Below are 24,699 nucleotides of genomic sequence, written 5' to 3'. Positions count from 1 at the left end.
GTGGCTACATCATTCACATGGTACTATTCAGTATAGTGAGGTTTAGATATAAAAGTAGCCGTAAAAGGAAACCTGACTTAATCAAATCATATTTTCAATTTCTGTGCTTTTTACATAAGTGCAGTGATACTTATAAAAATAAAAAATAGGGTCCATCTTTATTCTTCTTTCCAGCACTGTACTACGATCAGACTCACTCATTGTCTTTTGTATGTATTCCACAAAGCCAGAAGTGTATTCAAAAGGAATGGGAAATAAAAAGGAAGGACTTCTACTTCTCTTTCCTGCTGGATCCACTTCTGGCATTGGCTAAAAACTGAAGTGGATGTTTTCAAACAAACTAACAAATAAACTGCCAAGTGGAAACGCATCCTTGAAGTAATTGTCTGCTTTTTGGGTAAATTTCCATAACAAGAGTCCAGTTCCTTAAAGGGGTACTCCGGTGGAAAACATTTTTTTTTTTATAAATCAACTGGTGCCAGAAAGTTAAACAGATTTGTAAATTACTTCTATTTAAAAATCTTAATCCTTCCAGTACTTATCAGCTGTGGTATACTTCACAGGAAATTCTTTTCTGTCTGACCACAGTGCTCTCTACTGACACCTTTGTCCATGTAACAAACTGTCCAGAGCAGGATGGGAATTTGCTTCTGTTCTGGACAGTTCCTGACATGAACAGAGGTGTCAGCAGAGAGTACTGTGGTTAGACAGAAAAGAAATTCAAAAAGAAAGGAACTTCCTGTGGAGAATACAGCAGCTGATAAGTACTGGAAGGATTAAGATTTTTAAATAGAAATAATTTATAAATCTGTTTAACTTTCTAGCACCAGTTGATTTGAAAAAAATAAATACAAATAAAAAAGATACAGTACCCCTTTAACCTATTGACTTCAATGGGAAGCAAAATCTGATACAGCAGATTTGCAGCAGAAAATAATGGGAATTATTAGAGATGAGCGAACTTACAGTAAATTCGGTTCGTCACAAACTTCTCGTGATGTCTTTTCCTGCATAAATTAGTTCAGCTTTCCGGTGCTCCGGTGGGCTGGAAAAGGTGGATACAGTCCTAGGAGACTCTTTCCTAGGACTGTATCCACCTTTTCCAGCCCACCGGAGCACTGGAAAGCTGAACTAATTTATGCAGGCAAAGTCAGCAACCGCCGAGCCGAGAAGTTCGTGACGAATCGAATTTACTGTAAGTTCGCTCATCTCTAGGAATTATATTTGTTCTCTGGTAAAAGGCTTGTGACACTGAGAAACCATTTTAACTTCTTTTTGATTGTACCATATTTCATACTGGATATTAGTTACTTTCTTTGAATATCACTGGCAAATATTTATTGTTCAGCTTGGTATTAAAGTTCTTTACTGTCTGTAAAAAAATGCTTAGAATTCATATTGAATATAACTTACAGTTTGTAAAAAGTCAGATCTTTGCTTCCATCACCTGAAATGTGAGCTCCCCCAACCCTGGAGAGATGAAGACTGTTCTAAGGGCATACAGCGGTTCATATAAAGATTAAATCTAACTTCACTGCCTCAGGTCACTGGAATAATGAGACATTTTTCTGACTTACACCTTTTTTATTGCACCAATATTGCAGAGCAAACTGATGGCCTAACACTCAGCACCTGTCCTGGTTATTTTTTATATTTTCATGCCTGAACCTTTTTGTTCTCTTGCCAGCTACACGGGTATTTAGAAAGTGAGCCACTTACCATCCAGCTGTTCATCGGCACGGCAGACGATCGCCTGCTGCGACCTCATGCCTTCTATCAAGTCCATCGCATCACTGGCAAGACCGTATCGACTACAAGCCATGAAACCATCATCTCCAACACCAAAGTCTTGGAAATCCCATTGTTGCCTGAGAACAATATGAAAGCCATGTAAGCCTTAGGCCACCTGCTTGCCAGGCCTGTTCTTGTAACTGTGACTGCTTTTGTTGGAGGCTCAATATGGGAATGCTTTGTTATGTAAATTCCAGAATGTGCCCAGCTTTTCCCAATCAGTTCTTGCAATATGCCCTTTGAAGTACCCCTCCCCATTTTACCTTCTCTATAAACCTTAGAAAACATTTCTGACCACTGATTGCTTTTGGTTATAGTATTACAGCCTATGTGCCTGTTGCTTTTTATAGATCACATCTCCGTAACACAGCTGTAAATATTCACTTCAGCCACAGTGTACACTTTATAGTATGACACCTATTGGATCTTGTATTGTGAGGTGCCCTGTTTTTAGAAGCACGTGAATGGATGACTCCCATGAACTTAAATAATATTATTATTCTACATTTTGCAAGTGTCCTGCTGTTAACCATAAAAAAGTTAATATAACACACACACACATATATATCTCAAAATTTTACTTGCTTGTGTAGTATACATTTACCCCCCCCCCAAACATAGTCAATTGTATCTATAGGCCTCATTTACCCAAGGAGGCCAAAAGAATGTAGCAGACTGTGCTATTCCATACAAAGGCATTTTTACAATAAAAACCTATGGGAGAGAGATGCCACTGGTTCAGAAGTATTCTGAAGAAATCATTTCAATGTATACCTCTGACTTATGCAGCGAAATGTGAAGAGCCTAACAAACATTTTCTTTTCTTTTATTGTAGTTTTCTCAAGTCTATCACTATTTCTCACCTTCCCTTAACTGTAATATATAATAGGACTATAGAAAGTGGGATAAAAATATTAAAGATAAATATGTAATGTGTTTATATGTTTAATGCTCATTAGTATCACATCTGAAAGCTTGTCTTGTATATGTCAATTTTGTCTTGTATATGTCAATTCCAAAAATATTGGTGCAATTTACAAACTGATCATCTTTACCTCTTGGAATAATTCAAGCCCGTATAGCACTTTTGTTTGTCACTCATATAACAGGACTATTGAACAGTTAAACACATTGCGGTGAATCATTGATATCAGCGGAGGTTCAGGCGTGCCAGACACTTCTCTAATTGATGACACATTCTCATTTCATGCAGTTTGCACTGTAGATTACATTGCTGGTGGGCGATTCTACCTCAGGCAAAATTTGCCATTGTCAACCCCAGCCATTAAAAATTGTTAAAATCTCCATTCTTTAATTGAAGCTGCATCATTGTAACATCAGATATTGGATTTACTGAGAGAATAGAGGGAGACATTGACAGAAGATATATATATATCGATATCAAGACATGAAGGCAGATGTTGACAGAGTGTATATTGAGATACTAAAACCTGTCATTTCAGGGTCTTCTTTAATGTAAATCAACCATATTTATTTGGCAATACATTCTACAAGAATCATGGAAAGGCAAAAAATGAATTTGATAACATCACACGGACTGTGTTCCACCATGCTAAAATGGTAGAACACAGTTTCTGTAGTCTACTATTGCTTAAGAAATGAAATCAAAGCATTTATCCCAATGCATGCAGGAACAAGGGAAGATTTTAGGGTTCATTCTACAAGAATATGAGCCCTTTGTTTTCCTTTCTTCTTTATCATACACAGGAAGGATTTCTGCAGAGAGAACAATGACACTTTATAAAAGGTGGGGTTAATTTTGTTTCCACGATTAATATCCATTTCGATCTTCTAAAGAAAGAAAGATTACTGGAAGAGGAAACCTGGAATGCATGACTTTAGAGCTAGAAGCACACATGCTGTTTTTTTTGTGGCAGTTTTTGATGCAGTTACTACCCAAAGCCAGGAGTAGAAGGGACATTATAAAATGTAGACTGGTACATCTCCTTTCTTTCATATCCGCTCATGTGTTTGGCTTAAAAAACTGCATAAGAAACTGCCACGTGTAATTGCAGCCTTCACAGACCCTTTTTTTCATCATCATTGTAACATTTTTGCAAACCTTTTTGTGTCTTTTGTATCTCTCGTCTAGAGAAGCCTATAGAAAAAAGCTGCTTTATAAAAACACAAACCAAAATTCTCTGCATATTGTTTAATTAATATTTTACTGTGGACTTTAATATCTGGCCACAGTGTATTTGGCTAAAAAAATAAATAAATTCAAAAACACCATACAAAAATATAGTTTAGTTTTTTTGGGATATTCCTGCTGCTCCAATGATTTAGACACTTGTTTTTTTTCTTATCCCCTTCCTACCTGATCTAATGAGAGCATAGACTGTCAATGGGGTGGTCCATAATGCTTAGGTCTCAGCGGAGCATGCACGTGAGTAATCTACCTGTTGACAATAGAGCAGGGATGCTTGCCCTGTTGACATGTCATTCTTACTAGTATATGCAAGAATCAACAGTGCTCCAATCCATTTCAATAAATTTCTTTTCAAATGGAGTTCTTGAAAACAAAAGTTCTGGAGTGCGGTTGATTCTTGCATATTTGGAATTTAAACCTAACCAGCCTTCAATAGCACCCAAAATACTCTGTAGAGTGCACAGCTATATTGTGGACTTATTAATATATTGGGCACTGAGAAAAAAAAATTTAAATACAAACACTGACTTGTAAAAAGAAATTATTCAGCCTATTCCTGCAAATGATACACTTATTTATTGAAAGATTTTTTACAGTCTTTCAACATTGATAAATATCAAATCCCCCTATGAGGTTTCTTGTAACAGTGATATATCCGGCCTTCTGTATGTTATCTTCTTCTACCATTTACTACTATGTTGCCGGCACATGACTGTAAATCTGGTGTTAAAAGCCTGTGGCACCAGTTGTTGACAGGATTGAATTCCCACTATGCTACGCCTGACAACTGAGTTCTTGAACCGAGTAGCAGTAAATACCATTTTCCTTATACAGTAAATCTTTTAGTGAACTTCTTAATAATTCTTTTCTTCTTTTTACAGTATTGACTGTGCAGGTATATTAAAGCTGCGAAATTCTGACATTGAGTTGCGGAAAGGGGAAACAGACATTGGCAGAAAGAACACCAGGGTGCGACTGGTGTTCCGTGTACACATTCCACAGGCCAATGGGAGGACTCTTACTCTTCAAGTGGCATCCAATCCAATTGAGTGTTGTAAGTCAACTCTTTTTTTCTGCAGTAATACTCCCATAGTAAAGAAAGTAGGACCTCGGTCAATAAAGGCAAATAAATAGCACTTTAATATAATTGTTGCTGTAGAAGCCATAGCTTCTGTATGTTTGTGATTTATGGTATTTCACAGGCACCAGAACATGCATTATACCAACTGTTGAAGTCTTAGATAATCTTCTCAGGGCTAGTTTAGTAAGGGTCAGCCACAAGTTGCTGCTTGTTGTAGTGTGTTTTCACTATATTACTAAGTACACCTAGAAGACAGGATAGCTAGCAGGCCATCAAATCAAGTGACAAAATCCAGCAACATAGTAGCATGTGTTAGACACCATGTTCTGATAGCATAGCTGTTGTATTGTGTCACCACTGCTAGAGCACTTGTGTGTAATCTATATTGGGAATATCTCTATATTTACCCTGGACATTTGAAAACCTGCTGAGAGACAATTGTATTATATTTCATTTTCTTTGTAGCCCAGCGTTCAGCTCAAGAATTGCCTTTGGTAGAAAAGCAAAGTATTGACAGCTTCCCAGTGACTGGTGGGAAGAAAATGATTGTGACTGGGCACAACTTCCATCAAGATTCCAAAGTCATATTTGTTGAGAAAGCACCAGGTTTGTCAATCATGTGTTCTGCAGACTGAACAAATATTGTTGACTTGTGATGTCTTACACGCCAATATTTTATTATTCAGTGCATTCTTGTATTTGCCACCTGTGTACACAGGATAGACACATGTAGAAGTACATGCATTTATTTCTCCATCTGCCATGTCTCATCCTGATGACTGCAGTATAGAGAGGGAGAGAACTGTCTCTAGATTAAATCTACCAAGAAATACTGTAATGACAATATAGCAGCATCTGGGCTAAGAGACAGCCTCCAACTCATAGTTACAAAGCTGCTGGCACATTGTAAGTTGAGATATAGCTTTTTTCTTTATTGCCTTCAATTTCAGGTTAATACAGTGCCTTGCAACATTGCACCTCTGTTTCTGCCACACACCTATAAACAACAGGACACTTTATAAAGCCTTTACTGAAGTCCTCTCTTTAGCAATACTATTTTTCTTAATGTAAATGTGTTGACTAGTTGTTTAATGTAGCTTTACAGCTGTGGCAGCTTGTTTTTTTTTCTGATACCCAACTGGATAAAGTTAAATAATAACATTTGGTCTTTCTGCAATTGCCAGTAGTGAAGCTTAGTTTACTGCTTACCCTTCATACATTCTATTAATGGTAAAAATGTATGCTGTAAGCTGCTAAACAAGCCTGTAGTAGCAGATGAATACAGCCAGAATTTTATTCTTTAGCTTTATACTTTATGCATGTGGAACTCTTTGAAAAATGAAATTCCTACAGCTATGAAAACATGTTTACCATAAATCAGCTCAGAATGTTGGACCAAAAATTCTGTATAAGATGGCAATAGAAAAGATAACTGTTGACTAAATGATAGGTCATCAGCTTCGATGCTCACAACAGTGCAGGGAGCATTAAGAGACTGCTGGATCTAGAACCTGTTGGATCCTTTTTTTTTTGTTATTTCACAGCAGCATTTGGCTGGTTGTCCAAAAAGTTCTGTATGCTTTTGATCAGGACGTCTCAAACTTTTTTTTTTACTGGGGCCTCACTTGATGGACCAAGGAGATATATCAGATTGATGCTTGGGCCTCACCATCTACCATAAAAGTCACTCTGACTCTATCTAGATGACTCTATCCTTAAATTTTCTCCTAAACTCGGTATAACATTAAAATAAGTACAAAATGAATTAATTGAACAAGAGAAAGGTGCTTGGAAAGGACTTTAGCAGGGAAGTTCGGAAAGCCAATTCCCTCCTCCTTTGCGCAAAAGACAGTGTTAGCATATTAGCAATGGGGGCCAAAACTGGCATGGGACCACTGATCAGGGTTAGTGATACATAGTTACTTCACTAAGAACTGCGCACCAAGCTGTGCCTCATCAACACCTAAGGGGCACCTCATTGGTGAGGCCCACTTCATAGTTTAAGAAACACTGCTTTAGACTAATGATGACACTGCCAACAATACTCTGGGTAAGGCTTGTATGGAAGTTTTCTTTTGTACAAAAGTTTCATTATTATTTATTATTGGGTATTTCGGTGCTTTAGAAAATAATTAACATAATGTTTGGGCTGTGGGCTGCCCATTCAGCCAGTAATTGGCCACATCGCTGTTCTGTCTCTACCAGTGATTGGCTGAGTGGGCAACTTCTTCAAGGGGTAGTCTCAGAAGAAGGCAGAAGAGATAAGTGGCTGGGGAACAGAAACAGAAGAATGGGGTATCACTTACCCTGAGTGTGAGTGCCTATCTGAGCACAGAGGAAGGAGGCAGAGAAGCCTGGAAAGCCAGCTCCCTCCTCCATTGCACAAAACAAGGGCATTAGCATATTAGCAATGGGGGCTATAACACAGGCATGGGACCACCATGGTGCATCGATTAAATCCAGGTTTCCCGCTGTGTATTGGGTTTAGTGTGAGTGAGCCAAGTGTCAATTACCCCTTAATTTGACCATGGAATTTCTTTGGTGACTACCAGCCAATTGCCGTGCCTTTACATAAGTGCATATTAATACATTAATATACATATATAAATTTTTTGCCCTCTAATGCATTCCGCAATTGTTTTCCTATCTAAGTATTATTGCACAGATTACATTGTTGCATTGGCTATTTCATCACCTCAGTACAGATAGTATATGCACTGATCAGCAGTTATGCTCTGCGTTTCTTCATTGACACCTTAGTTTAGATTGCTGTTTAGTCAATTGCTAAATGTAAAGTATTGAGAGCTCTGTATTATTATTTTTTCTATTCACTCCATAGATATGCCACAATATTCCATGCAAGCAAAAATAAAGATTTGTCTAATTCTAGTAAGAATACATTTAAGTACACATTGGTGAATACTTAGTGGTCTGCCAATAGGGCAATGCCAAGATAATGTTTGTGAATATTTTATATCACATTGTTAGCCCTTATTTTGCAGCAACAAGGCGTCTTTTGTTTATTTTGGTCATAGAACTTGTTTTAAATAGCTGTTTAATAGAAACATTTCATTGTATATAAATTACATAAATTTCAGCTCAGTCTGAACTTTTCAGATTGTTTTGAGCAGTGTGATGCTATTAAGTGGTTTGTGAAAACACGTATTGTGAATAATTATATTGTGTTATAATTAAGTAGGCCTATTCTGGAATAGACTTCTATTCAGCCCACTCAACAGGCATTAAAGCCAAAATAAAGGAGCCGAGGTGAGGACTTCCTTCGTTGAGCTCTGGGTCTGGCCTTCTAAAACAATGGCCTTTTAAATATCCTGGACTTGAGTTGTAATGCCAATTAATGTTTGACAAAAAATGCTGGCGTATCCAATGGTGATGCATCATTCTCCAGTAACTCTTGTTTTAATTGTATTTTGTGCGCCACCACTTAAATGCAATTGAAATAAAAATATATAATAATAGTAATTTTAGTTAATTAGCCATCTGCAGTATCTCCGACAGCAGGGTGTTTTCTTGTTACCTTCAAGAGTAAAAACAACAGAAGCAGGTACCTGACACCCTGCATATAGCTGCTGGGGGTTCCGCTTTTCTTCTGAAGACTAAGGAGATTTGTTCTTTGAAAATTAAAATTAACATAAAAGTTAATAACATTCCTAGTGGGCTTCAGCTAATAGAATTAGAGGAGGTTAGTCATTATTATAAACACCTTAGTAAAATCAAGCAAAATAATGAATGCTTCCATAGAAAATGAAATAATCATAGTAGGCAGAATCAAAGGGTTGTCGCTTGCTATTTTGCTGTTGTATATAAAAAAATTCAACATTTTAATGGGTAATTATAATCTGTAGCAGCGAAGTCTAAAAGCCTAGCAGTGGGTGAGTAATTAACCAGAAAGAGGCAGTAGAGAGAGGGCAGTAAAAGAAGGTCACCAACTTCCTTTATTAACCAGTTCCATCACAAAACGTTTTACATATATGGTACAGTGGCAAGTGCTCATAGCATCCTGTCAAGTAGGACCTGGAAGTTTGCTGTCATAGACACTCAAGGTTTCGGACTGTTTACAGAGCACAGACAAATTACCTGTTTTACATGTACCGCATACAGAATTAAAGTGGCTCTTTTTTTCTTACTCTTTTAGTCCTTTAGAACAATTAATTTTTATCATTGTTGTGAATTGTGTAGCTATTGCATTTATTATATTTCAGTCACATTAAGTTTTTTTTTTTTTATCTGATGTTAACGGTCAAATATTAGCTGTGAGTCAGAAGTATGAAAAGCCAGACACCCACATGGCATTTTTTTTTCTTTTGGTGTTTTAAGGCTTAGGCCTAGTTTAAAAAAAAAAAAAAAAAAACAATGTGGATTTTAGATTGGAATAGAATAAAAATCAAGTGAATAAATCACTTGACTAACCCAGGGGATAAAATGCCCAAGAAAAATGCCTATACTAAAACCCACTATTTTTGAACAAAGAAAAAACTGAAACTGAGTGCAAAATGTGGGTGCAGTTTATTGTGGCTTTTCTTGCTAAAAATAAAAAGGCCACATAAAAGTTGTGTGGAATCCCAGCCTAAGTGAAATTTATTGACTCAGTGACAGTTTTGAAAATTAGCAGCGTGCTCTAGCTTTGGGATTTCCCCCCAATTCTGTAGTATTTTTCCTCCTGTAGAACTCTATAGGTTGGAAAAATACATGTATATGGACACTTTTTCTGTCTTTTTCCAGAAAAAAGGCCTTGAATCACATGATGAAAAAAAATCACATGAAATGAGAAAGACGCAGGGGAAAAATGTCACAAAAAATGTATAGTAATACGCACTGTTTTGGGAAAAACTGCCACAAAAAAACTGTATGATAGAGAAAAAAAAGTGGTGCTTTTTTTGTTGTTTTTTCAGGCCAAAAGAATACTAAATAAAATTTGTATCTGAGAGAAGCCTTTTAGAGACGCAAAGCTGTAGCTGTGTTATGCCTGTGCAAAACACTTTTAGGCTGGGATTGGGTTTTGTTTGGGTTTCTTGACAGAAATAAGTGCCACAAAGTACCTTACTCCCAATATGCAGTTTTTGTGGCGTTTTTTTCAAATAAAAAAATAGTATATATGAGTATAGGCATTCTTACTTTTTAGTACAAGTTATGTATTTCTTTCTTCATGTGACTCAAAGGAGTAGTCCGGCATGCACTTTTCTTATTTTATCCGGTCCGGACTGCAAAAAAAAAAAAAAAAAAAAAAAACTACTATAACTACTATAACCCTACAACTACTTTCTCTTGCCTGCCTACGCACCCCCGGAGCTCCGGTACAGATGTTCGGACGCCGGGCTGTTTGCTTCTTTCTTCCTGTTAGCCCAGCAAATCACATGGAGCTTCAGCCTATCACCGGCCGAGGTGGGATATCGCTGTGGCCGGTGATAGGCTGAAGCTCTGTGTGACGTGCCGGGCTAACAGGAAGTAAGAAGCAAACAGCCTGGCGACCGAACACCTGTACCGAAGCTCCGGGGGCGTTTAGGCAGGCAAGAGAAAGTGTGTTTTCTTTTTTTTTTTTGCTGCCCGGACTGGATAAAATAATAAATAAAAAAAACATCAGACAAAGCATCAACAATGTAACATTTCACTTTCCAGAGTGGTTCCACTTGGTAGCTTGCATTGATATCAGTAAGAGCTCGGAAAAACACCTCAAAGGCCACATGAAAAACCACATTATAATCAGCACAAAAATCCGCCCAGCAAATTTCACACTGATGTTGAGGTGTTTTTTCATCAGCGTTTTTTTGCCTGGGTGAACCTACCCTTAGGTCTCCTTTACACACAAATACGCTATTTTTTCAACAATGAATTTTGACCATTTTTCATAGCATTTTTGTTTGCATCTTTTAAAAATGTTTTTAACAATTTGAAAAAAGACCTATAGAGAAGCATGCAGGTGTCCCACTACTGGAACCCTCACCAAGTACAAGAAAGGGGTACCGGGTGTCCCTGTTTGTACGGAGTTGTGAATAAGTTAAACTCTATGGGACTGCCAGAGATAACGGTCAGCTATTCTCGGCAGTCGTATATTCACACGGCAGAATTTCCGCAAATCTGCACCAATTCTGTGTCCGCATTTCTGGCTTTTGTGGATTTCATGTGGAATCGGTGCGTATTCCGTATGCTGAAATTCTGAAATGTGAATGGGAGTGCGGAATCCCATTGAAGTCTATTGGGCTTTAATTTGATCCGGAATCCCAGGAGTGCTATTTTTGATGCTCTGGGCATGTTGGTACCGACTCTTCCTGGCACCCCTGTGCCGGTGGGTAGCGGGTAATAATTGGGGGTTAGCGCTAGCTGTTTTGGGGGCTATCGCTAAGCCCCAGCTTAGTAATGGATTCCGTCAATAAGACGGCTTCCACTACTAAGCCTGAAAATTCTATAAAAAAAAAAACATTGGAAACATTTGTTTATTTTAAAAAACACTCCCCCACAGCCCTCATTAGCCATTTTATTAAAAAAAATCCAGTTCATCCACAGTAGTCCTCCAAATCTGCTGTAATCCTCTGCATACACGGATCTGAAACGAGAAGAAAAAAAAAACACCAAAAATTGGTTAGGAAGAGCGCCCATATTGCAATGTCTTCCCAAACAGGGAGCCTCCAATTGTTGCAAAACTACAACTCCCTGTATGCCCAGGCAGCCTGGCTGTCTGGGCATGCAGGCAGTTGTAGTTTAACAACAGCTGGAGTCTCCCTGTCTGGGAGGACACTGGCAGAAGGGTCTGTTCACATTATACAAAACGTACAATGTGAAAAGAGCCTCACACCCTTACCAGCCTGGCTCCCGTCTGTAGCTCTGCCCCCTAATGACATCATCACTAGGGGTGGAGGGAGGTTAAGGGACTTCTTCGTCTTCTGTATACACTATATACAGCTATCTATAGATAGCTGTATATACTGTATACTGCTCAAAGGGTTTATCTACACTGTCCAGCAGTGTAAGTTAACTCTTTCCTTGCTCTATCGGCACATAGGGAACAGCTCAGCAAGGGGTTAAAGGGGTTGGCGATCTGTCTATTAATGCAGGTACTACAGCTCCCAGCATGGAACAGAGTGTGCGCCATCTTGAGTAGTAGTACCTGCAGTTAAGGTCAGATCACAGCGGGTGTCACTCCTGACACCTGCTGCGATCCTCCGGTATAACTTATCGAAGTGGGCGGCAGCTGCTCTTCTCTGGTCCCTGCCCGACACTATACTCCGCTGTGATGCGAGGTTATCTTCACTTCACAGATTTGTATATGCCGCTGAGAGCTGTGAGTGGCCAACACTATCCGGTCAATCACATCTCTCAGCGGGAAATATGATTCTGTGAAGTAAAGAGAACATCACAGTGGAATATAGTGCGGGCAGGGGACTAGACGACAAGTGTGGTGCTGCCCGCTTCTATAGCTTATACTAGAGGATCGCAGCGGGGGTCAGAAGTGACACCGGCTGCGATCTGTCTTTTAATACAGGTACTACTACTCCTATCATTGAACAGTCTGTTCGATGCTGGGAGTAGTAGTACTACCTAAAAAAAAAGTTTTAAAAGTTAAGAAAAACACACACATTTTATTAAAACACATAATTAAAATACATTACTAATAACAAGTTTTACAAAATTAATTATAAAAAATATATAATAATATTTTATTAAATGGCCTCTTTCTAAATTTTTTATATTGCCGGCTAGATTTTTAGCTCTCTGCCCGCCCACATAAATTGATCCCTGTTTAAAAATGTATAAAAATTTTGTTCTTAAAAATATTAATTTAGTTAAATACTTAATTTTTTATTTTCTTTTTAATGGTACCCTACGAAATTTAACAAAAAAAGGTATCTCCATCTCTTTTTTGGATCGCTAAAGTCCAAAAAAAGAATAAAAACCACCTGCAAAAAACTCCAAAGTTTAAACCCACATGGCATTTTTTCACTTCCATAGACTTCTAGGGGGAAAACACCAAGAGCCATAATCTGGATTTAAGGACATTTTTTTGAAAACCAGCCCCTGAGCCCAAAAGAGATGGAAAACGCCCAAAGGATAAAAAAAAATGGCAGAATTTCCGTACAAGATGTTTTTTCCATGGAAATTCCGATTCCGGTGTCTGCAGAAAAAAATATACATGTCTATTCTTTCTGCAGATTTTGCAAGGAAATGCATTGCCGTCTATGAGATGGCGTATTTCCAAGTGGTCCTAGTGCCGGCATATTCTGCAGGCGCTCCACTGTCAGTGGAATGTCCACACTGAAATTTTTGTGCTGACATTCCACAATGCAGCAGCAGTGCACGTTCTCGACTGCTACCCCATTCAGGCAGGTTAACTCAGATCTCCTGTTCTTGTGATCAGTGAGGGTCCCAGCAGCCAGAGCCCCACCAATTAGATAATTATCACCTTTTCTGTGGATAGATGGTAAGATGTCATTATGGGAAAACCCCTCAGACTCTTAGGCTTGAATTCCACTTAGTTGTTTTTGGGAAAAACGCCAAGAAGGTCGCCAATTCTGCCGCATTGCGTTTTTTTCGGCAAAAAAATGCTGTGGCCAGATGTTAGCTGTAAATCAATGAGAAATCGCAAAATTCTTTTTACACTTGACGTTTTTCACTTTGGCTTTTTTTTTTTTAATCCTTTTGGTGTTTTTTCACTCTTTCTTGGTGTTTTTCAGCTCCTTGGCCGTTTTGCAAAATGATGAGCCTATGCCGTTTTTCCCCCTGAAATCATGGTGCTTTTCTCCCATAGAAGTCCATGGGTGTAAAAAAAAAACGCCTAGAAAAACGCCATGTTTTTAGCTTTGGTGTTTTTGAGAGCGAGTTTTTTATTCTATTTTTGACTTTAGCAATCCAAAAAAATGATGGAGATACCTTTTTAAATAAAATTTCGTAGGGTACCATTAAAAATATAAAATAAAAAAGATACAGTAGTAATGGAAAAAAGTTTATGTAACAAAATGTATGTTTTTTATGATGACATTTTTATAAATTTTTAAACAGGGCAGGGCACTTAAAATATAGCCGACAATAATAAGTGTTTTTCACTTTTTTTTTTTAGGTGGTACTACTATCACAGCATGGAACACACTGTTCCATGATGGGAGTAGTAGCAGCACCTGTACTAATTGACAGATCACCCCTGGTCCATTACGATCCTCCTGTATAATTTATAGATGCGGAGGGCCTCTCTCCTATGGTTCCCTGCACTGACGTATATATACACCTATTCATATTTTCAGCAGAGAGCTGTGATTGGCCAGATTGTTCCAGCCAATCACAACTCTTTGTGGGAAATATGAATAAGTGTATATATATGTCAGTGCAGGGGACCATAGAAGAGCGGCCGGCCACATCTATACATTATAAAGGAGGATCACAGCTGGTGTCAGGAGTGACATCCGCTGTGATCTTTCCTTAACTGCAGGTACTACAGCTCCCAACATGGAGCAGAGTGTGATCCATGTTGGGAGTAGTAGTACCTGCAGTTAAAGACAGATCACAGCAAGTGTCACTCCTGACACCCGATGCAATCGTCCTATCTATTGCAGAGATGCGGAGCGACTTTCTCCTGCGCTCCACATCTCTGCACTGTACTCTGGCCAGTGATGTGACTAGAACATCACTCATTCATATTTCCCTCTGAGAGCTGTGATTGGCTGCAACCATCCTGCCAATCCCCACTCTAGGCGGAAAATATGAATGAGTGATGTTCTATTTACATCACTGGCCGCAGTATAGTGCAGAGATGCGAGCGCTGTATAGAGACGCTCCGCATCTCTGCTATATTAAGGACGATCGCATCGGGCGATATGTCTATTAGTACAGGTACTACTATTCCCATCATGGAACAGTCTGTTCCATGCTGGGAGTAGTAGTACTACCTAAAAAAAAAATAATTTGAGAAAAAAAAAGTGAAACACACATACATACCTTATTAAAAATTTATGAAAAGTTCATTATAAAAGACAAAAATTCCTTAAATAAACTTTTCCCATCCCTACTGCATCCTTGATGCAGAAAATTGCACTGGCGTTTTTTTCTGGCAATTTTTCTGGCGTTTTTTCCAGTGAAAAAAACGCTGGGAAAAAAAACAAGTGGAATCCTAGCCATAGGCTAGGTTCACACTACGGAATCTCCAGGCAGAAAATTTCCGCCCAGAGATTCCGAGTTGGCGCTAGGTCCGCACGCACACTGAAGTCTCCAATAGACTGCAATGTGTTCCGCAAGTATTTCCGTTTGAAGAATGAGCAACGCCATTCTTCAGGCGGAAATTTTCAAGCGGATTTTTCTTTCACAAATTCCATTTCACAAATTCCGAAGTGTGAATTTGTGAACAGAAACCCGTTCACTATACTATACATTTTAATAGGGGGAATTTCTGCCTGCAATTTCAAAGCGGAATTGCAGGTGGAAATTCTGTAGTGTTAAAATGCTGCAAATGCTACTAGTTACTAGTTACACAAAAGAGCCCAGGAGAATGCTACATGTTTTTGCCCCAGTATATTCTAAATGGACATCAGTTTATATCTTGTCTAATTAACTGTTTGCGCTAATACACTGCCAATGCACGCCAGGAAAAATATACACTGGAAGAGAAAGTTATTGGAGATGATAGTGCACTATTACACCTTCGACTGGTTTTACCTCCAGGTCTGACATTAATCCGTGCCTCTTACAAGACAAAATCTCAGCTGTTATACCCTCAAGAGGCAGAGCATTATCCTGCTCCTTCAATAGGGAGTCTCTGTTCTAACAATGACTCATTCCAAGAAAATCCCAAATGAACAATCATGTCAGTGCTTGAACTTGAAAGCAGGAGTGCTGCCTTCTCAGATTAACCCTCTGCTTCCATGTCAGCTGTGTTATGACTGCGTGGAGCAATTGTGTGTTTTCAGATGATATGTGTATGGCCCTTTTCAGACACACTTTTTTCTGTGTTCTATTTCCCTAGTAAAAAATGCTATGAATTTCAAATGTTTGTCATTGCTTTTTTTTCGCAAGCAGTTTTGGTGGCATTTTGTTTATACATCTTATACTAGTTTTCATTGTTTCAAGTCTTATAAACCTTATAGGAAAATGCCATAAACAATACTGTGTGCAAAACCTAGCGGTGCAGATTAACTAAAACTATAAATTTTTTAGACAGTGTAAACTTAGACTAGATTGTCTAAGGTGAGCAAAATTTAGCATAGGGTTCACACATACTATTTTGGTTAATGTTGTGGGAGGTGTATTTATTGTGCTATTTATTATTTTGGCCTCATGCACAGTAAATCACACCTTTTTTGTGTAGGTTGCACCAAAAATGTGCCAGAAACTTTATCATTAGTAAACTAGTCAAGAAAACATACAACCCTCTAACCATTCCCCCTTGTCGGGAACTAATGAACATGTCAATAAAGAGTCACCTAAAGGCTGGAATTCCACAAGTTTTTTTTTGGGGGGGGGAGGGGAAATGCCAAGAAAAACCTCAATTCTGCCACATGGCGTTTTTTCTGCCAAAAAAACGCTGCGGCTAGATGTTAGCTGTAGATCAATGAGAAGTCGCAAAATTCTTTTTCCTCTTGGCATTTTTCAGTTTGGCATTTTTTTTTATCCTTTTGGCGTTTTCCACTCTTTTTTTGGCATTTTTCAGCTCCTTGGCGGTTTTGCAAACTCACAGAATGTTGAGCCTATGTCGTTTTATTCCCTGAAATCGTGGTGTTTTTCTCCCATAGAAGTCTATGGGAGTGAAAAAACACCAAGAAAAACGTCATCTGGGTTTTAACTTTGGTGTTTTTTCAGGTGATTTTTATTCTCTTTTGGACTTAAAAAAAAAAGTGATGGAGACACCTTTTTAAATAAAATTTCATAGAGTACCATTAAAAAAACTAATAAAAAAAGATACAGTAGTGATGGAAAAAATTGTATTTAACAAAATGTATCTTTTTAAACAGGAATCAATTTATGTGGGCGGGCATTGCACTAAAAATATAGCCGACAACAATAAAAATGTAGTGTGCGTGTGTTTTTCACTTTTTTTCTTTATTTTTTAGGTGGTACTACTACTCCCAGCATGGAACACACTGATCCATGATGGGAGTAGTAGTTCCTGTACTAATTGACAGATCGCCCAGGTTCCGTTGCGATCCTTCTGTATAATTTATAGATGAGGCCTGCCGCTCTTCTATGGTCCCCTGCACTGCTATGTGTATATATATATATATATATATATATATATATATACACACACATATTCATATTTCCCGTAAAGAGCTGTGATTGGCCAGATGGTTCCAGACAATCGTAACTCTCTGTGGGAAATATGAATAGGTGTGTGTGTGTGTGTGTGTGTGTGTATATATATATATATATATATATATATATGTACGTCAGCGCAGGGGACCATAGATGAGCGGCCGGCCGCATCTATACATTATACAGGAGGATTACAGCGGGTGTCAGGAGTGACATTCGCTGTGATCTTTCCTTAACTGCAGGTACTACTACTCCCAACATGGAGCGCACTCTGCTCCATGCTGGGAGCTGTAGTACCTGCATTAATAGACAGAACGCAACAGGTGTCAGAAGTTATACTCGCTGCGATCTGTCTATTAATGCAGGTACTACAGCTCCCAACATGGAGCACAGTGTGCTCTATGATGGGAGTAGTAGTACCTGCAGTTAAGGACAGATCACAGCGGTTATCACTCCTGACACCCGCTGCGATCTATTGCAGAGATGCAGAGTGATATTCTCCTGCGCTCCACATCTCTGCACTATACTCCCGGCCTGTGATGTGAATAGAAGATCACTCATTCATATTTCCTGCTGAGAGCTGTGATTGGCTATTCACATCACTGGCCGGCTGGAGTACAGAGCAGAGATGCAAGCGCTGTATAGAGCCGCTCCACATTTCTGCTATATTATGGACGATCACATTGGGTGTCAGGACTGACACCTGGGGCGATATGTCTATTAGTACAGGTACTACTACTCGCATCATGGAACAGTCTGTTCCATGCTGGGAGTAGTAGTACTACCTAAAAAATGTTTTAAAAAAATAGAGAAAAAAAGTGAAACACACATACACACTTTATTAAAAATGTATTAAAAGTTCATTATAAAAAATAAAATTTTCCTTTAAATTTTTTCTCATCCCTACTGCATCCTTTTAAAAAAATTTTTGGGTACTCAACACATTTTTAAAAAAATGCCAAAGGGCCAAAAATGCTATTTCAATTAAAATGCAAAAACGCCAGAAAAAATGGCAGAAAAAACATCAAACGCAGGAAATTGCACTGGTGTTTTTTCTGGCATTTTTTTCAGTGAAAAAAATCCAAGTGGAATCCTAGCCAAAGACTACAAACAGACACAAATTTTGTCTGGCCTTTTTTTTGGCCTGAAAAAGCACCAAAAAATCCCTAATTTTTGCACCCTTTATTTTCTTCCTCTATTATATAGTTTTTGTGGCCTTTTTAATAAAAAATAATATGTATTAGAATAGCCGTTCTTTATTTGCCATTGTATCACCCCTAGCTTTCTGATTGCAAGTCATGCGAATCTTTTGTCATGTCACTCAAGGATTTTTTTTAAACAATTGGGGGGGAAGCCAGAAAAAAAATCAACATACACAATGGCATATTTCTAGGCTTTTTTGTATGAATCTAGCCTATTTGTGAACCTAGCATGTTTATAATACATTTCTGATACATTCAGGGCATTTTTAGACATCTTTGTCTAACTGTACTATTGGTTGGCTTAATTTGTGCCACAATTTTGGTGCATGATGGTGCATCTCATGCTATGTCTCCTTCCCAGAAGACCACTTCCCTTTACAGCTGTCATGCCCCTTGTTAAATAAGGGGCAAAAAGTGTCTAAGGCTAGGTTTATTCTGCATTTAGTGCTTTTGTCACAGATATTCATCAGCATCTCCCCAAGAATGGATAGCCGAAATATACTTTGGTGGAGAGCAGCGGGTGACTAGTGTGGTACCAATTTACCAATAAGGCCATTAGCCGAGGCTAATCCTCAGGGTATGTTCACACGGCAGAATGTTTGTTCGGAATATTCTGCACCGACATTCTACTGCTGCAGAGTCCCATTGATTTCAATGAAATTTTACTGCACTGTGTACACGGTGGAATTTCCATGGTAGATGTTTCTACTGTAGAAATCCTACTTCAGAAGTCCATAAAATAAATAGACTTGATTATTCTATTTGCGGATTTTGCTCTGAAATGCATTGCCGTCTATGAGACGACACATTTCCCAGCCGTCCTAGCACCCACTGGATTATTTAAATGTGCGGAATGTCTGCATGTGGTTTCCATGCAGACATTCAGCACATTTTACGCTATATGAACTTTGCCTCAATCAGATTTGCAGCAGAAATCTAATTGTCAGCTTTGCAGTAAATATTTGCCGATGGCAGATCTGACGTGTGTGACATGCCTTAAGTGATTTTCACAGAATAAGTGCAGCATGGGAAAGTTCTGAAAAAGGGAGTAAAAAGATCGAATGAGTAAACACACATATATGTGCCTGATGTAGTGGTAAAACCATTTAGAGCTCAGTCTTTATATGAATAGTACTATTTAACTTTTTCTATCTCATGAAAAATATAATATACAGGGTGGGCCATTGATATGGATACGCCTTAATAAAATGGGAATGGTTGGTGATATTAACTTCCTGTTTGTGGCACATTAGTATATGTGAGGTGGGAAACGTTTCAAGATGGTTGGTGACCATGGCGGCCATTTTGAAGTCAGCCATTTTGAATCCAACTTGTTTTTTCCATAGGAAGAGGGTCATGTGACACATCAAACTTGGGAATTTCACAAGAAAAACAATGATGTGCTTGGTTTTAACGTAACTTTATTCTTTCAGGAGTTATTTACAAGTTTCTGACCACTCATAAAATGTGTTCAATGTGCTGCCCATTGTGTTGGATTGTCAATGCAACCCTCTTCTCCCACTCTTCACACACTGATAGCATCACCGCAGGAGAAATTAATACCACCAACCATTCCCATTTTATTAAGGTGTATCCATATAAATGGCCCACCCTGTACATTGGCCACATTGCTATGCTACAGTTTAAAAGTAATGGACACTGACCTTTGAGGTTACTTTGCACCACGAATAAAACATAAGTCTTTACAAAATAATATAACTCAGGACTTAAAGGGGTACTCTCGTGGAAAACTTTTTTTTTTAAATCAACTGGTGCCAGAAAGTTAAACAGATTTGTAAATCCCTTCTATTAAAAAATCTTAATCCTTCCAGTACTTTTTAGGGGCTGTATACTAAAGAGAAATCCAAAAAAAAATGCATTTCCTCTGATGTCATGACCACAGTACTCTCTGCTGACCTCTGCTGTCCATTTTAGGAACTTTCCAGAGCAGGAGAAAATCCCCATAGCAAACATATGCTGCTCTGGACAGTTCCTAAAATGGACAGCAGAGGTCAGCAGAGAGCACTGTGGACATGACTTCAGAGGAAATGCATTTCTTTTTTTTATTTCTCTTTAGTATACAGCCCCTAAAAAGTACTGGAAGGTTTAAGATGTTTTAATAGAAGTGATTTACAAATCAGTTTAACTTTCTGGTACCAGTTGATTTAAAAAAAAAAAAAAAAAAGAGTTTTCCACGGGAGTACCCCTTTAACAGGGAACTGTAATAGCATCAAATGTAGCCTTGTGTTACAGCACAGATAGAGGAACCCAACAGCAGTGGAGACTCCTGACGGACAGTTACAGTACATGTTAATGATCAGGTCTTTAAGAGTCTTCCTGCTCACGGATCTTCCATCATTTTATTTTCCATGATCTGCTTCCTTCTGTATAAAGAAGCTTACCTCTTATGTACTTTCTGTTTTTCTCTGTTTAATTTTCACAGTTTTAGCTGGTAAATACACCTTTCTTGCAAGGCATGTGACTAGTATACATTTTGAACTAAATCTTTATGATTAAAATCAAATACGTTTAATGTTTCTCACATTTGCTGTCAAAGTGCAGTTGGCCGAGAGTATGTATAAGTGATTTATTCTGTAATGTTCTATATTTCCCCAGTTTAGAAAAAAATGCAGGCCATCACTGTGTTCATAAGTCTGCAAATAAATGGATTTGTAAACAATGAATGAAAAATTCAGTAGAGTTATCATTAAAAATTTAATCATAATTCAGTATTTTAGACCTAACTATATACTGTGAGTATATGGGGGAATTCTTAGTAAAATCATTTAGGCTGTGTTCAGATGATGCATTTCTCACAAATTTGCCCCAGTCTCGCTAAAATCAGACCAAATTTGCATAAGAAAATGCTTTAAAAACATGGAAAAACCACCTTGCACTGTGCTCTTTTGGAATCCACTCCTGTTTTTTTATATTATCTAACTAGCTGAGTACCCGGCGTTGCGCGGTTTTTCCTTCCTAATACTTGTTGGGGAGGAAAATCAACAAAGGAGGAAGCTTTTCACTTCAAATCCTATACCCATATATTGTTGTCATATCCCAACCCCATATCCCGTCCTCCTATCCCGTCCTCCTATCCCGTCCTCCTATCCCGTCCTCCTATCCCGTCCTCCTATCTCGACCTCCTATCTCGACCTCCTATCTCGACCTCCTATCTCGACCTCCTATCTCGACCTCCTATCCCGTCCTCCTATCTTGACCTCCTATCCCGTCCTCCTATCTCGACCTCCTATCCCGTCCTCCTATCTCGACCTCCTCTTCCGTCCTCCTATCTCGACCTCCTATGCCGACCTCCTATCTCGACCTCCTATCCCGTCCTCCTATCCCGACCTCCTATCCCAGCCTCCTATCCCGACCTCCTATCCTGACCTCCTATGTCCATCTCCTATCTCCACCTCCTATCCCGTCCTCATACTCATATCCCGACCATCCCGTCCTCATATCTTGACCTCCTATCTCGACCTCCCATCCCGTCCTCATATCCTGACCTGTAATATGTGTACCAGGTATTGAAATATCTCCAGCCGCACAGAAGTTATGTGAGAACATACATTTCCCATTGATTTGCATGGGACTTTAAACAAAAACCCAACCCTCACAAATGTGGGTAGTTAAGGGTTAAATTAACTGTCCTATATTTTAAGTGGACATATAAGTAACATGTGACCAAGTATTATGGAAATATCTCCAGCCGTTTGGAAGTTATGCAGTAACATATATTTCCCATAGAGTTGTATGGGACTTTAAACATAAACCCCGCCCCTTGCAAATGGGGGTGAGTAAGGGTTAAATCACCTATCCTATGTTTGTTGTTGACATATAAGTAACATGTGTGCCAAGTTTCATTTTAATATCTTTAGCCGTTTGGAAGTTTTTGTGGAGCAAACATATACACACACACACACACACGTTGAGTTTTATATATATATATATATATATATATATATAGAAGGGGTCAGTACTTTCCTCAGGGAGAGGACACCTCTTCAGGTGTAACGGAGATTCAGGTTAGGCCATTTAGCACTCCGCAGGCATTCTGGGTAGGGGAATATGCAAAGCAGCTCATTACACAACCTTTTCAGGTAGTGTTCCCTGGTATCAGCTTAGCTCCTGTTAAGGAATATAAAAAGCTGAACGGGATATATGTCAAGCCAGACTACTCCCCAAAAGGGTCGAAACTTCCCTTTTGGGGAGTAGTCTGGCTTGGCATATATCCCGTTTAGCTTTTTATATTCCTTAACAGGAGCTAAGCTGATACCAGGGAACACTACCTGAAAAGGTTGTGTAATGAGCTGCTTTGCATATTCCCCTACCCAGAATGCCTGCGGAGTGCTAAATGGCCTAACCTGAATCTCCGTTACACCTGAAGAGGTGTCCTCTCCCTGAGGAAAGTACTGACCCCTTCTAAAGCCTCAGGCCTCTCACCACAGCCAAGCCAGATCACCCTGCTCTGTACTGACGAGGGGCAAAAACCCCGAAACAGCTGTCTGCAGATGGGTCGAAACTTCCCTTTTGGGGAGTAGTCTGGCTTGGCATATATCCCGTTCAGCTTTTTATATTCCTTAACAGGAGCTAAGCTGATACCAGGGAACACTACCTGAAAAGGTTGTGTAATGAGCTGCTTTGCATATTCCCCTATATATATATATATATAAATTCATTATGATTAACTCCGGGTTTGGCTTAAGAGCTGCACAGCAGCCAAAGGCTAAGTTTCCACTTCTTTGGAAACTGCCACTGCAGTTTTTGAGCCAAAATCAGAAGTGGATCCGTAAGGGAGGAGAAGTGTAAGTTCTGGCTTTGGCTCAAAAACTGCAGTGGTAGTTTTCCAAAAACTGCCAAAAAAAAAAAGTGGAAACTTAGCCTAAGAGCAGCCTTATAAATGAAGATATACTGACTAATCAGACATGACATTAGAACCACCTGCCTAATGCATATTGGCAAAACTGCTCTTAGCTGGCAAAGCATGGTCTCCAAAAAGATCTCTAAAGGGGTCCTGTTCCATCTGGCACCAAAATGTTCGCAGATCTTATAAGTTCTGAAAGGTGGGACCTCCATAGATCAGCACATCCCACAGATGTTTGATTGGAAAACTTTCCAGGTAGAGTAAGAACAGATCAGAATGATCAGAATGTTTGTCTATCACCATCCTCATCTGTCCCCTGATGAGCCCAGGAGGGCATAAATGCATTGAGACCTTCTGAACCTTACCTAAAACGATAGGTACACTGGCCTGCTTCAATTTATGTAAAAGGAAAAGTAGTAGGGATGGGAAAAGATGTACCCGACAGAGGGACCTCAAAATGTAGCCGACAATAATAAAAATGTAGAAAGGGGCTATTTAAATGTAAAAATAATATATTGTTTATAATGAATTTTGTTAAAATTTGTATTAGTAATGTATTTTAATAATGTGTTTAATAAAGTGTGTGTGTGTGTGTGTTCCATGATGGGAGTAGTAGTTCCTCTACTAATAGACAGATCGCCCCGGGTGTCACCCCTGATCTATACGCATAGGGTTCCCCGTATTTTTATTCACAGTCAGAAACCAACCAAGCAGCAACAGCCTGACATTACCAGTGTGGGCTAGGACCATTATTACTGGCCCTCCGCAGCCTAAATAACGCCAGCCTATTCCCGCCTAGACCCAGGAGCGCCATTTTTAAAGCCCCAGGATTGTTGGTACTGGCTCTTCCTGGCAACCCTGTGGCGGTGGGTACCAGTGTAATAATAGGGGTTAGCGCTAGCTGTTTTGTGGGGCTATTGCTAAGCCCTGGCTTAATAATGGATTCCGTCAATAAGACGGTTTCCACTACTAAGCGTGAAAATTCTATTTAAAAAAACACGACACATTGGAAAACGTATTTTATTTTAAAAAACACTTCCTGGCAATCTCCGCAGAGATGCGGAGCGGCTTTATACAGTGCTCTCATCTATGCTCTCAACTCCGGGCCGGCTAGTGATGTGTATAGAATTCATATTTTCCACCCAAAGTGGTGATTGGCCAGATGGTGGCAGCCAATCCATCGCTCTCAGCGGGAATTATGAATTTAAAGGTTCTCCGGTGCTTAGACATCTTATCCCCTATCCAAAGGATAGGGGATAAGATGCCTGATCGCGGGAGTCCCGCCGCTGGGGCCCCCCGGGATCTTGCATGCGGCACCCCGTTTGTAATTAGTCCCTGAAGCTTG

At 39.1% G+C, this 24,699-nt stretch overlaps 1 protein-coding gene across 9 annotated transcripts in view; it reads left to right on the top strand.

The window, feature by feature from the left end:
- Positions 1-24,699, top strand: part of NFATC1 (nuclear factor of activated T cells 1) — a 233,155-nt gene that overhangs the window by 64,058 nt on the left and 144,398 nt on the right. For all 9 annotated transcript variants that reach the window (XM_056521384.1, XM_056521378.1, XM_056521386.1 and 6 more), the window contains exons 4-6: positions 1,688-1,890; positions 4,843-5,015; positions 5,508-5,648. In XM_056521384.1, the coding sequence (XP_056377359.1) occupies positions 1,688-1,890; positions 4,843-5,015; positions 5,508-5,648 (517 nt within the window). The remainder of the gene's footprint in view (positions 1-1,687; positions 1,891-4,842; positions 5,016-5,507; positions 5,649-24,699) is intronic.

Source organism: Hyla sarda, chromosome 5 (genome assembly GCF_029499605.1).
Source record: "Hyla sarda isolate aHylSar1 chromosome 5, aHylSar1.hap1, whole genome shotgun sequence".
NCBI classification, from domain to species: domain Eukaryota; kingdom Metazoa; phylum Chordata; class Amphibia; order Anura; family Hylidae; genus Hyla; species Hyla sarda.
The sequence above is the reverse complement of the archived record's forward strand: the minus strand, read 5'-3'. Positions and strand labels throughout refer to the sequence as shown.